Raw genomic sequence first — 13,704 nt, 5'->3', positions numbered from 1 at the left:
TAAAATATATATTTAAAAAAAAGTAAAAGTAGTTGTTAAACAGTAAACAACATAGCTGCCACATTACATCTGACTTAGGCAATATGGAGCTACTGGTTGACCTTTGATTACCTAATGTTTGCATCACAAACCATCACTAGCACAAACATTTGACAACTAACCTTTTTTTAATCAATTTGAAGAACTTGGAAGGCAGACAAAATGAACCTCCACCCCAGTGTATTTAACCAGCTTTCCTGAAGAAAAAATACCCCAACAGCATGATGCTGCCATCACCACAGAACTGGGTAAAGAGAAAAGAGGTGGAGAGATGTGTACATATAACAACACACATTGAACACGTAGAAAATCATGTTTTTTTCTATAAACTTAACAATTATTTACTACATTGTGTTGGTCTATCAATAAGAAACCCCATCAAATACAATGAACTTTGTTGTGACGCGACACAAGAAGGAAAAGCTCATTGGGTGTATACAGACACAGTACGGTATTTTGCGGGCTGTTTGGGTCCTCGCGCTCTACCTCTGTCTTGCACGCGCCTATCGTGTCTGCGTGCTCGCGTGGTTTGCTCTCCGTTTAACCTCGGTACAGCGTTCCGAGGCGACTCGACACGGCCGCTTTCACATCTCTCTCTCTCTTTCTCGCTCTTCCTCTCTCTCTTCTTCTTTTTCTCTCTCTCTTTCTATCTCCCGCCTCCCTCCCTCCCTGCTTCTCTCCCTCCTCTTCCTACCTGATTCAGAGCCGCTCCGACGCTATGCGTATGACCGCGTCTCTCTCTGCAAGGCGAGCACCACCAGAGAGAGCCGCACGCTCCTGCTGACCGCCGGCCGCGAGCACTACTCCCAACGCCGGCTGACGAGGCACCCAGGCCGGGCAACGGGGGCAGGAGAGTCACCGCTGAGTGCAGTCCGGAGGTAAGCGGCAGCCTCGTTTTTTCTTTCTGTCTTAATTCTGCTGTTATCGGCGCGGAGGGACTATGTTTGTGCGGAGGGGGTGGCCGCACACAGGTCGCTTATGAATGCTTTCGCTCTTATGACAGCTGAGCCAGCTGAAGCGAATGTACCCAGGAGTTAAATAAGTGTCGGATGTGAGCTTATTGACGGAATGAATGATGAAGCGCCTGTTGTACATTCGTTGCTGTCTATTATTGTTAATAAATGTGTAAAATACATGTCTCTGTATAAAACAAACCACTGTCCGCTCTCTCGCGTTTTTGCCTTCATTCTCATTTGTTCACATATACATGTAGGAAATGTGCTTTCAGGTCTTGAGTGGTCAGGTCCGGTGTCACCGGGGGCGGGGGGGTGAGGTGAGATGCAGACAGGTCCTTTGGAAGAACGTGGCCACATCGTAATCAAGGAAACCCACGCGCGACTTGCACGCACGCACCCACGCAACAAGCCGACATACTTAATTTATAATTTCTGCATTTTACCGAAAAGAAAAAGGGAAATAAAAAAAATAAAAAAACTACCCACGCTGTTTAAATTTAAGTGTCCAAGCGCGTGCAAAATGTTCCGAGGCACGCGGAGTCCCCCGTTATCTCATCGGCCTCGGTTTCGCGTTGCTGTATCCTCCTGCAATATTGCCTAAGGTGATGTTAATCATCATTATCCCGTTTACTGTCGTCAGCCGCGGTACTTCCATCACTATCAGCCTGCACAAACTGCCCCGCCACCTTAAAGCCGCTCTGCGTCGACGGTTGTTTTTAAAAATATACCCAGTGATTTTTCCACACAAAGTCAGACAGAATAAAGAGGAACCGAGAAAAAGAAGTGAATATGCCTGATAGAGTGCAAAAGCAGAGGGTCATAGCGTTTAAAGCTATAATACACACACAGACAGAACAGATTGCTGTTTGTGTGTGCCCAACTTTGAGAACCTTAGAGCACTCAGTTGCTTTTAGGAAAAAAATAAAAAAAATAAAACAGAGCTGTTTTCTTCTAATCAATAATTCATCCCTCCATCTTTTTCCAGAGTCGGACCTGCGTAGGGAGGGATCTGCTAAAGGACAACCCTGAAGCCTTCTGTCCCTAGCTTTCACCTCTCCAAACTCCCTCTCTTCCCCCCCCCCCTCCTCTTCCTCCTTTTTTATCTAGAACTTCTCACAGCCGTCTACGTCTTCCTGTCCTCTCACCTGTTCTACTTCCTGCTAACTGGCCATGGCATCCAAGCTGAACCCCAACGTCCTGTATGTGGCGGAGCCTGGAGAGTCCCTGGGATCACCCCAAGCTGATTCTGAAAGGACTCATATTGTGAGTGTTTACTTTTGTTTTTAGGCTTCGTGTAAAGATTTGATCGCTGTGGTTTCTAGATCGGTCAAATGTTCTTTTCCACCACTTTTGTGTTTTAAAATAACCAGGTAAAGGCTAGCAACCTTCATGTTGGATTGACACTACTAGAAGAATTAGACATATTAAAAAGTGACAAATGGTATCAGAAGGTGTGTAGCGTTGCACCTGCCCCTCCCCTACCTGTTGCTCTGGACTGCCAGTTACTCCCACACTTTTATTTCACTTACATGAAAGACATATTCTACGGACATAAGATGGACATAATGGCATAAAAACTAAAGACAAACTAAATCTGCAGCTCGCAACCTGTGAGTAACATCCCAGAGCTACTCATCGCATTGTTCTTTAAAGAGCAGTTTGACAAAAAGAGATGAATTTGGTGTAACAAGCGCCTTTGATTGTAAATTAATACTGATTTTTTAATGCAGTGTTTGCCTTAGTTTACAGATTGAAACAACAAAATGTAATGAATACCAACAAAAACCTAATCGTTTGTTTTATTTTAGCAACAGAAAGATTTGTTGTTGCCCTACTTATTTTAAATAAAAGTAATAATAGCATGTTGTGCATTTTTATTTACATCCTTGCGTAATTACTTTGAGATAGAGAAGCTATGAGTTTTACTCAGGATTATCATATCGTGACAACCACGTGAGAATACACCGGTGCTCAGTTTTGGACAAGCGTTGTTCCCCGACAGGAAACCGAATAAATCAGTCACAATACGTGAACCTTACCGGAACCTAAATGAGTTACCAACTCTTACAAAGGTTGAAAGATACAAGTGTTACATGTGGTGGTTCTCACACAATCTCATTCAACATGCACAGCTAAATTTATAAGCATCATCAAATGCTCGCAATTTTTTTTTACTGCAAGTTCAAAGGTTGAAGTTTTCCAGTGGCGTTATCTGTTGCTCAACCCCAGAGAAATATGACTCACCTATTTTTTTTCTTTTTTCTTTTTTTTTTATATGTCTAAATATAAGTCGCTGTTGCCTCTCGACACCCAGGATGTGATGAAATCTGTAAATAACCACAATAAAAACATGTAGCTGAAGATAAAAAGCAACAACAAGGTTATTTGACATCATCAAAAAAAAAAAAAAGAAAGAAAAAAAATCCACCTCTGAGGTTAAAATGAAGTTAGTTTTACAGGACACAGTGATGTTACATGCATATGAGGGAACGTTGGGGACAAAAAGTACGAAAAGCTTCATATTTCATTTGAGTTGCATGTTGGCCTGTCACAATACATTTTGCTGGATGATGAATTGTCCCAGAATTTATTGTGAAAAACGATAATATTGTTGTTTTGAGACCATTTTCAAGTAATTTAAAGGTGATTGCATAATAATAACAACGCAAGAAGACATTCTGACATTCAGTAAATTTAAGCTTTTATGAACATTTAACACTGGAACTGGAAGACATTTTAAATATCCAAAATAAACAAACAGAAACAACAAATAAAATGTATTATGAAGTCTCTGTAAACAAAATTATCCTGGCTAGTTCAGACCAAAGCACCAGACTGAAGACTTTTGTCATCCAGGTTTTGGTAGAAAGAGAGATAAAAACAATGCAATGGAAATCATTTAATCGTGCGATTAATTGATTTATTGCTTATTGGGCCAGGTCTAGTCACACCTATAGATTTGTTTAAAACATTAAGTTTCATATGTTCACTGCATTTAGCTTTAGTATACCTTTTTCACTCCAAGAACAAAACCTTGCATAACCTTGTTTAGTCAGCTGGCTGAAAGACATCTTCAGCACTTTTCCACTGTTAACAAGAAGGACAAAAAAACCCGTCATGCTTGAAAATAGTCAGTTATGAAAACCACAGACAGTCATGAGGTGAAGACTAAAGAATCATCATTTGATCCGTTTTATGAGGTTTTAAAACGGCCACAAACAGCATGCAGACCAGCTGACCGCCACACTTGCAATTCTGCACAAAGATCAGGTTGGTTAAAATTAAAATGCTATTTTTGTAGTAGTGGAAATAATTGTAACTTTTCTGTTTAAAACAAAACAAAGCAAACAATTAGATGCTATTGTAATTTTTTGCCTACCTTGAAACTAGTATTTCTAGTCAAGGTTATCACACCATGAGAAGCTCACTGCAGGCCAGATCCACTGGAAGCCAAACTAGAGTTATCTCCTATAACCGCTGCCACTTTCCAGGGAAAGTGTGTGCTGTGCTACGACTAAATGAAAGGACACTGAACTCTACACTGTGGCGTACAGACTGTGGTAGACCACAGTTTCTCATAAATTGGCCCTCGGTGCTAATTATCCGTTTAAATATATGCCACTGGGCTGCTAAAATAGGCTCTGCATTACAGTTCTGTAGGAAGGAGCGGCTGGTTTGTAGCAGCTGAGTTTAGTTTCAGTACTCCCACTACCACTGATCTGACTGAATGAAAGCCTTTCTCAGTACATACAGAAGTAAATTGATAGAGGATTTTAGGGAGAAAACACCTTTAATGATTAGTTTCTATGTATTAGCCTGGTAAATTTATGCATAACATCAAGTACCACAACTGCTTTACAGATGCCAAAACAAAAGGGAAACCAGTTCTACCCTGCAGCATTTACTTAGACAGATGTTTCTTTATATTCTAATATGAGATTGTGGATGTTTTAGGAAGTAGAAAACTTTTTTTTTTGTGAGTGTGTCAGTCCAGTTTACTTTGTGCCAGAAACTAATGGCTAATTAACAGTTTTTGTCTGAAAGTAAGTGCTTTTATTAACAGTTTAAATGGATGCTTATCAGTTTTTAAATGCCTCTTCAGTGATATGAACTGACATTACAGCGGTTCTGGAATTGTATTCTTTGTTATCAGTAATGTGAAGACTTTTAAAACCATTAAACCATTTAAATGGACCCTTATCAGTCTCTTCAGTAATATGAATTGATTGACATTACAGTGGTTTTAACATGTAAAATCAAAAAAGAAAATTCTTTGATATTATTAGCAATTTTCCCACGGCTACATTACATTAATGTGAAGAAATTAACTTGAACAATAAAAAGTAAAGAAGCCACTTTAGTTGTTTCTGAAACTTTTCTATATCTTGGCTAAAGGTTATTTTATGTCACAAAAATTATACTTATTTTCATTCTCTTTTCTTTGTATTGTTTGTGTTGTGGTGAATGTTTGTGCCATATAGCTTTTTATGATTTTTAATTTAGTAACTTGATATGCCCCTCTTAGATAAAAAAAGCTTTATATTTATTATTATTGTTATTTTTTTATTGGAAGAAACTTAAGCTGTCTGTGTTACACTGTAATATGTTTAATTTTTATTGCTTGTACCTGGACAGACTACAGACCAAACTAGCCTTCATGGCTAACCCTGGCATATTATGTGATATGTTTTGCTCTTTTCGAAATAAACAACAACAAAAGTAACAACATTCAAAAATAACTTAGGATAAAGCGACTGTCACACTGTTTTCTATCTGCTGTTATATTAAAAAAAAACATGTTACACAAGCCTGAGTGTGACAAAATGAAATTTGACACTTGTGGCTTGAATGTCAAATGAGTGCAGGTACTGGGATCACAGGTGTGAAACTGATTGTGTTCTGTGGCGTCAGGATTGTTGCTGCGTAATCACTGATATTTAAAAATTGAGTCAGAATCCTAAAATAGACTTTCATGGCTCTGAGTGCATAGATTAGTCATTAATTTCCAAATAAATCAGAAAGTAGGTTATTCAGTCAGTGTTGCCTCCAGTTGCAATCATCTGGCATGTTGCTGTAAGTGAATTTTCATGAGCGCAGACAAAGCACTTGCATAACATTGCATGAGATTGAGTATTATTACTGGGTCATTTCTGTGAGTCGTGGTTTACTCAAATCTGTATACATGACGAGTGGGAACTGCGGGCTCCTGCTGTGGGATTTTTTTTTATCAAATCATGCGTGATACAAAGTTAAATGCGTATATATCTTTTACAGAAGACAGTATTTTGTCTTAAAATCAAGGCAAATGCACAATAGAGAATTATTTTTGAAGGTTTTCCTTGCTTACATAGAGTTCAGGCACCGAGCTGTCTGGTTTAGGTTAAGAAAAACGTAACCAGTTTGCCCTCATGGGCAAACGGAGGTCAAAGTGCTATTTACTGTAAATGCTTCTATGCAGCTCTTGCATATTTAAGCTCCTAGGGTGGAGTCACAGCACAGTCTTCACACATTACACGCCTCAACACACTTCATATAAACAGACAGCGGCAACCCTTGTAAGAGCTGGTAAACTAATGATGGTGCACAAACAGACACATTAAGCTTCACGCCCCTTACATCTCTTTTTGCTTTTTTTTCCAGTCCGGAGAAGCTGGGGAAGAGTCGTCAGACAGCGAAGGAGAGCAAGAGGAGACGTCACACAAGCTGATCCGCAAGGTGTCCACCTCCGGACAGATCAGAGCCAAGGTAGGTGACGATTTTACACTGTTCCCGTTGGACATTTGTGGTTTATAGTTTATTTAATTTGACTTTTTTGAAGATGTTTTGGGAGCATTTCTCAACTCTAGGAAATCAGAGAGCCATAAAATGTTCAGATTCAGACAGCGCTCCACTAAGTCAAAGAAAGTCATCAAAAATTTAAATTAAAATTCTTTGTCGTCATAGCTTTTATGGCGAGCTCTGATTAAGCACTTAGTTATTTAGCAGCGGATAAAAAATTCAAAGCTTTTTGACTCTCCGATGTGTTCACATGGTTATTTGATGAACTTTTTTTTTGTGTGTGGTGTTTTTTAAATTTAAAGAGCCATTTTGTTGCGCCCTTCCAGCTGCCTGTCAGATTTTCACGTCGCCTGTTTCATATTTCTGTTTCAAGTTGAAGTTTTATTGACGCTCAAACCAAACTCAAGAAGTTTGATTTGATCAACCTTCTGAACCTCTGTCTGGTTCTCTTGAGGTCAGCCGAGTTCCTGATCTGCTTCCTGGCTGCGTCACTTTCCACTCTTACCGTCACTCAGATGAGTTCTCTTTGAATCGCTCACACAGGATGCGATCTCGCCGTCGCTGTTTCCTTTCTTATTGCCGTGCTGGGCTCTGGCACCGATTGGTTGAAATTAGCTTGTTGCCAGCGCATGAAAAAACGCGCATACACTCGAAAAATCGAGGTGTTCAATATAAATGCATTTAGGTTAAATATATTCAGATTTATGGTGACTTTTGTAAAATAATTGCAGTCATGCTGGGCAAATATTTGATCAAGAAGCCGTCCATGTATTTTATTTACAAGTTAAAATAAAGTTAAGTTCTGTAAACATATATTTCTAGATGATGTTAAAACTTTTCTTAATTTTGCATATTCAGCTCTGGGGAAAATTAAGAGACCACTTAAAATAATCAGTTTCTCTGATTTTACTTTTTATAGGTTTATGTTTGAGTAAAATGAACATTGTTCTTTTATTCTATGAACTACTGACAACATGACTCTGAAACTCCAAGCAAATATTTAGTATTTATTTGCAGAAAATGAGAAATGGTCAAAACAACAAAAAAGATGCAGCGCTTTCAAACCTCAAATAATGCAAAGAAAGCAAGTTAATATTTATTTAGAAACTGTATATGTGCATGTTTTTCTTCACATTCTTAGCATTTAGCATATTTTACTAGATTTTGATTTTTTTTTTCATTTTTAACATTTCATTTTTAATATCACAAAGTTGTGATGTTATTATTTATTTATTGATTTATTTTTTTGCGTTTTTATTGGGTAAAGTTGTGGCTTCCGGAATCATGAAGTGTTTGTCGTAATGAGTTTGGAAAATACATTTTTACATTTATATATAAAAAAGACATGAAACACTTTGAATCAGATAATAATAAAAAGGAGATTTTAATTAATGATCAAAATTAGATTTTAAATGAGTTCAAGGAATTAAGGAGAAACATAAACAGCAGAACTTATCCTCAATCTTAAAGAAAAGTGAGCTTCAGCTCTTTGATTTTACTGTGTGGATGAAACAGCGCATTATGTCAGTGGCAGGAAACAAAGACAAATGTTTGTGCAGAAATGATTATCCATCACCTGCACTGACACCATCAGCTGTAAAACACAGGCCAATCAATGGGAGACGAGGGATTCCCGCAAAACCCCGTTGCCAGGGGAACGGCATCCCATAATGCTCGATTTGCTTGTGGCAGATAATGGCAGCTGATATGTCTGATATTGATTGGATAATTTAATCGTGGTGGGAACATAAGAGCACTGCAGTCATGATAATGGCAGCAAGTTAGAGTTTCTGCCTCCCAATTACAAAGTAACAAAGGTTGTACACATTTAAAAATACATTTACGTTTCACAAAATTGACAAAAATATGTTTTACATCTTAAAGTCTCACTTTATATTTGAGTTAGCGGTGGGCATTTATCACCTCGTTTGTCATTTATCGTGATATTTTGATTTATCGCTGTCACAGTAAAGTCCAGTTAATGATGCTTACCGTTTTCTCCAGTTTAAATAAAAGCATCAATAAATACCAGTAAATTTGAAAATACATTCACCATCTGCAGCTACAAATCACATTTTTTACCTGACTGGTGTCCTAAAGAAGTTTGTTACAAACAGGAACGCTGTTCAAGAGCAGTATTTGTGTGTGTGACGTGTTCATTTTAAACTGTAAATGAATGAAATAAATGTATTTTTAGGCTTTTATACACATTATTAACAGAACAAAACTTAACCAAAGCTTGTCTTACTCCAGGGAAAGATTATGTAACTGTAACTGTAGTGACAGGTAGAGATGTTAAACTTCTCTGACTCAGAGTGTGTATCATTAGTCATGTGACTTAGATTAAGCTCGTCAACAACTTTGGGATTATGCTCAAGTGACAACAGCCTGAGCCGATTAGCATTTTTATATCCTTTTGTTAGAGTATCCCTGACACTAAGTGCGCCCTGTTGTTTTAGAAATAAACTTTCAGGTTATTTTTTTCACCACTGTGTACGAGTTAGCAGAATCCAGGCATCTTTCTTAGGTTTAATTATGCTTTGTTAATTTTGTCCTTTGCTTGTTACCGTCCTCGTTGCGGACAACGTCTGTTAGCGCGCTCGTTGAAGAGCCGCTGCTCCTTATTATCTGTGACATGGCATTACTTGCGCCGTTATTAATTTTGCCCCCGCCCTTCACTCACAAGTTCCTGAATAATCGTGTCATTCTGTTGCTGTAATTAAATACGTTTTACTCTCCAGATTAGCTTTGTTGACTGCGTCAGCGGAGCGTCTTTTATCTGCCTTGAGTCGCTGCTTATCAACATGTCACAAATTTCCTCTAGTTGTTCACGGCGTTCAGAAAGCTCAGATCCCACTGACTGCTCTGTGATCACATTGATTGGGTCCGCAGAGATTTACTAATTGGCTTTCTATGTGAAACTCATCCCTCGGACTCTGCTGACTGGAAAGGACTGTAGGACGGGTGGAGATTGATGTTCTTCACTGTTTTATGAAAGTCACTTTTTGAGGCAAAATAATGCAGCTGGGACCCATAATTCAACTTTAAGTTGGACAATTATTCTTTAGTTAACACTTAATTGTTATAAATTTTCAATTGACTTACATTTTTAGGAGGTTATGCATCTCTTATAAATCAAGCAATATCTAAACAATCAACCAAACCAAAACGGTTTATTGAAATGAAATAGAGGAGCATAAATTAATACATTTGTCAGCATTTTAGGTTATCTTAGCACATGCTAATATGTCATAAACCACACTGGTCTCCATTTCAGGGTGTCGATGTGTTTCGTCTCCAGCCCCAGCATCACGTTTCCTGTGTCTCTTTTGCCTCTGTTCTTGTGATCTTAACGCTTTTTTTGTGCTTAACACGTTTGATAAAACCCACTTGCAGAGCCATAACCAAAACGGTCATAAATTAGACCGGTGTTTCTCAACCCTGGTCCTCACCGCCCCCCTGTCCTGCATGTTTTAGGTGTTTCCCTTCTGCCACACACCTGAATTGTATCTATGGGTGATTTACAGGCTCCTGCAGTACTTGATGGTCATGCAATCATTTGAATCAGCTGTTCTGGAATAGAGGCACATCTGAAACATGCAGAGCAGGGAGGCGGTGAGGACCAGGGTTGAGAAACACTGAATTAGAATAACAAAATAGAAGAAAAATTAAATAAAAATATTTTCAGATTTATTTATTTATTTTTTAAGTTATTGTCCTCTAGATAATAAACCTCACATTCCCGTGCAGCTGTGAAGGTCCTCCTGTTCGCCGAACACTCAGAGCAACAGTGACAGCTTCTAATTTTAGTTTTGCTAATGCTTTTGTTATCTAATCAACCTTCTCGAGAGAGAAACACAGAGAGAGCATGAAAAAAAATGAAACAGCAGTCAGGATTCAACTTGTGTTTTAACTCAGGAAAGCGTTTGCATGTGTATTTCCATAAACCCAAGAATACTCCGTATTTAAGCAGAATAAAACATTCATTCATAGCGCAGTGTCAGTGCTTAGTGTGAAATTGAAAGCAGTTTAATCTTTAGCATATATGTCACTGCTTAAGTTGCTCCACCAGTTTGTTCCATAGTTAATTCACCACATTCCTCACATGTTGAAACATCACGTTGTCTTTTCACAAAACGCTGCAGGCACTTTAGATTATTTAATCTTCCCCTATGCATAACTGCAACTTTATCTGAGTGGGAAATCTCAGCTTCTGTTATTGGACATGAGCTGCGCTGATTACCTTGATAAGTTGTCTGTTAAACATGAACGTTAATGTTTATGGGAAATAATTTTCCGTCATTGTAGTACTCCATCTCGGAATGATTCTGAATCCTTCGAAAAAGCGTCTAAAAGTCCAGTGTGAAGTGAAGGCGCGCTTGTTTTATGTACAGTAGATGCTGGTTTACAGCAGCTTCTTACAGATGTGTCAACTGCAATTTTATTTAGTTTTAGATTTCTCTTTAATAATATAAGAGTCGCAATAAGTAATTAATCACGATAACTTAGAATGAGCTCAATAATTTACATTCTGATGATTTATATGTTTTGAAGATCAACTTTGTTCATCATCTGTTTTTTCTGTGGTTTTTGTTCTTGTTTCAGTTTCATTTATTATTTTTGGCTCTTATGTTTTATTTTGGATGTTCTTTACAAAATTCAAATTTATTGGCCTTTGAGAGGGTGGAGTGCATAATTTTATCATTATCTATATAATACCTGAAAAATGTTCTGTTTATTGTTTATCACAATCTGTTATTGTGACAGGCAATTGTTGAAGTAGTTTTACTGTCATTCAAAAAAAAAAAAGATTAAGTTAACAGGCTCCTGCAGAGTTAACTGTGTACGTGATATTCAGGATGCTATGCTAGCAGTTAGCGCTGTTAACCAGGGCTAGCTGTTCTCGTGAGGCTAAAGCTAACTTTGCATTTTTCCCTAAGAATCTCGTCATTAGATTTCCAAAACGCTGACATGTCCAAATCCAACATGTTCCATGTCAAAGGTCAGAAGGGTCAAGCAGAGCGACATTACTGTAAGTCAGTCAGACGTCTTGTTATCTACTGATTTCTTCCTTCCTTGTGTGACTGACTGAACAGACCTGACATGTTCAGACCCGTCTTAGAAAATGCTTTTCTTCTGAAATGTCGTGAGGTTTTGTCCTCGTATTCTAGTTTCAAACATGTCACTGATACCGAATAATACAAAACACCCAACTTTGAGTCATTCCTCTCTCAGTAACAAGACAAAAACATCAGTTTAAACAATCTAAAGTTCAATTTAATATGAAGGTACATGTTTCTAACCAGTAGAGGATTACCAGAGCTTTGGGCCACAGGTTAATCAACATGTTTTGTCAAGATATGTTACTTCTCATCATATTTTGTCAAAAACAAAGTCAGGTGGTGTTATGATTAGCTTTATGATTAGTTGGACATGTAAATGAATTGCATTGTGCTTGTTTATCTCAAAAATGGAGCCAATAATTCTTACTGCCACATGTCAAATTAATATTATTTTGCAGATACTGTCTAAAACTTTACACTCTTGACAAAATTAGTGATATTGTGACTATGTAGTTTAGATTTTTTTTTTCTTAAAGGAAAAGGATCTTGCAAACTTTTGTTGCAAAACTGTGGGATAAAAATGCTACAGTTAATTTTGCTGGATTTTTTTTTCTAAACTATTTATGAGCATTTTCAGAAACTAACAAGTTTACTGTACAAAACAACTGAGAATTTAAGTGTAATAAGTCTAGTTTTTATTAAAATTGGTTTGTTTTGAACCAATCAAGTATGTAATTTTGAATTAATTATACTTTAAAAAAGATTTGAAACATCTAATGTTTGTTCGATTTACAATGCAATGATCTGAATGTCCAATGCAAAGTTGGAAAAATCTACTAGATTGGCTCTAAAGTTGAAATTTTAAAGTAAACTAAGAGGTTTCTACCAAAGCCTAGCCCCAAACTTCAATATATTAAATTACCTCAACATAAAGTACTTTGCTCAGTTTATTCAGTCAGTTATTACTGAAAGTAGATTTATAGCTTTGTCTATTCACTAGAGATTAAAACAAATTATTTTAAGACAAGTTGAGGTAAAAACTTAATCAGAAAATGAGCTGAAACCTTAAAAAAATGTAGAGTAGAGTAAGGGCACAAATAGTCGAAGCGACAAATTCACCTGAAGTCAAACTCAAAAAACTTTAGTAACTAAGACACGAAGAAAAAAGAAATCAACACAACAGAACAACAACTTCATTTCATTTTGTGATTTTACAGTCAAATGCCTGTTGCGTCACAGTTAGCAGCAACTGTGCGCTTTCAGGCAGTACATTTGTGGGTGACCTCTGTGATTTTGTTGCAGCTTTTTTGTCTTCTCTTCCCCGTCCCTTCCTACCTCCAGGCCCGATTATGTAAGGTTTTATACTCGTCTTTTTTTCCTCATCTCTTCTGCTTTTCCTCCTCCTCCTGTTTGGTTCGCTCTTATTGAACTGAGAGCACGTTTGTGATTTCTGTTCGGTTTTGCGGAGTTGGCTAGTTTGCGCCGTTGGGGACACACTCGGTCACTTCCTGGTGTTGGGTTAAGGTTTCGTCCTCTAGACTCACCTGTGTAACTTCTTATTCCAGTTTGCTTAAACAGAAGGAAGATGTGTAGATCTATCTTCAGAAATTACATCATCCGATTTAGCCGTGAGCACGCAGTAAACTCTTTGCCGCTTCTTTACCAAACCCTGTTTTTCGTCGAAAATAGCAACGCACCTTCAGATTGTGTAACCAGTCATATTTCTGGCGTTTTGAGCTGTCACCAACACGTAACACCCCCTACCCCTTTCCTCTTCCTGTGGATTCCTCTTTTTATGTCTGCATCTCACTCCCGTTGCTGATATCTGTGTGGGTGTTCACCGCAATGGAGATGAGGATGAGCTATGG

At 37.9% G+C, this 13,704-nt stretch overlaps 1 protein-coding gene across 2 annotated transcripts in view; it reads left to right on the top strand.

Annotated features, from left to right (window-relative positions):
- Positions 1 to 514: 514 nt before the first annotated feature.
- The window catches only part of LOC107837281 (diacylglycerol kinase eta-like), a 51,456-nt gene continuing 38,266 nt past the window's right edge, over positions 515 to 13,704 (top strand). Inside the window, exons 1-3 of one of the 2 annotated variants that reach the window (XM_016676220.1) lie at positions 515 to 917; positions 2,103 to 2,258; positions 6,636 to 6,740. In XM_016676220.1, the coding sequence (XP_016531706.1) occupies positions 2,166 to 2,258; positions 6,636 to 6,740 (198 nt within the window). In that variant the 5' untranslated portion in view covers positions 515 to 917; positions 2,103 to 2,165. Of the gene's footprint in view, positions 918 to 1,980; positions 2,259 to 6,635; positions 6,741 to 13,704 lie in introns of both variants that reach the window. The other variant, XM_016676219.1, reaches the window with a different exon arrangement.

The sequence above is a fragment of the Poecilia formosa genome, unplaced genomic scaffold (assembly GCF_000485575.1).
Source record: "Poecilia formosa unplaced genomic scaffold, Poecilia_formosa-5.1.2 Scaffold130, whole genome shotgun sequence".
Lineage (NCBI taxonomy): Eukaryota > Metazoa > Chordata > Actinopteri > Cyprinodontiformes > Poeciliidae > Poecilia > Poecilia formosa.
This window is presented reverse-complemented; position numbering and strand designations above follow the sequence as displayed.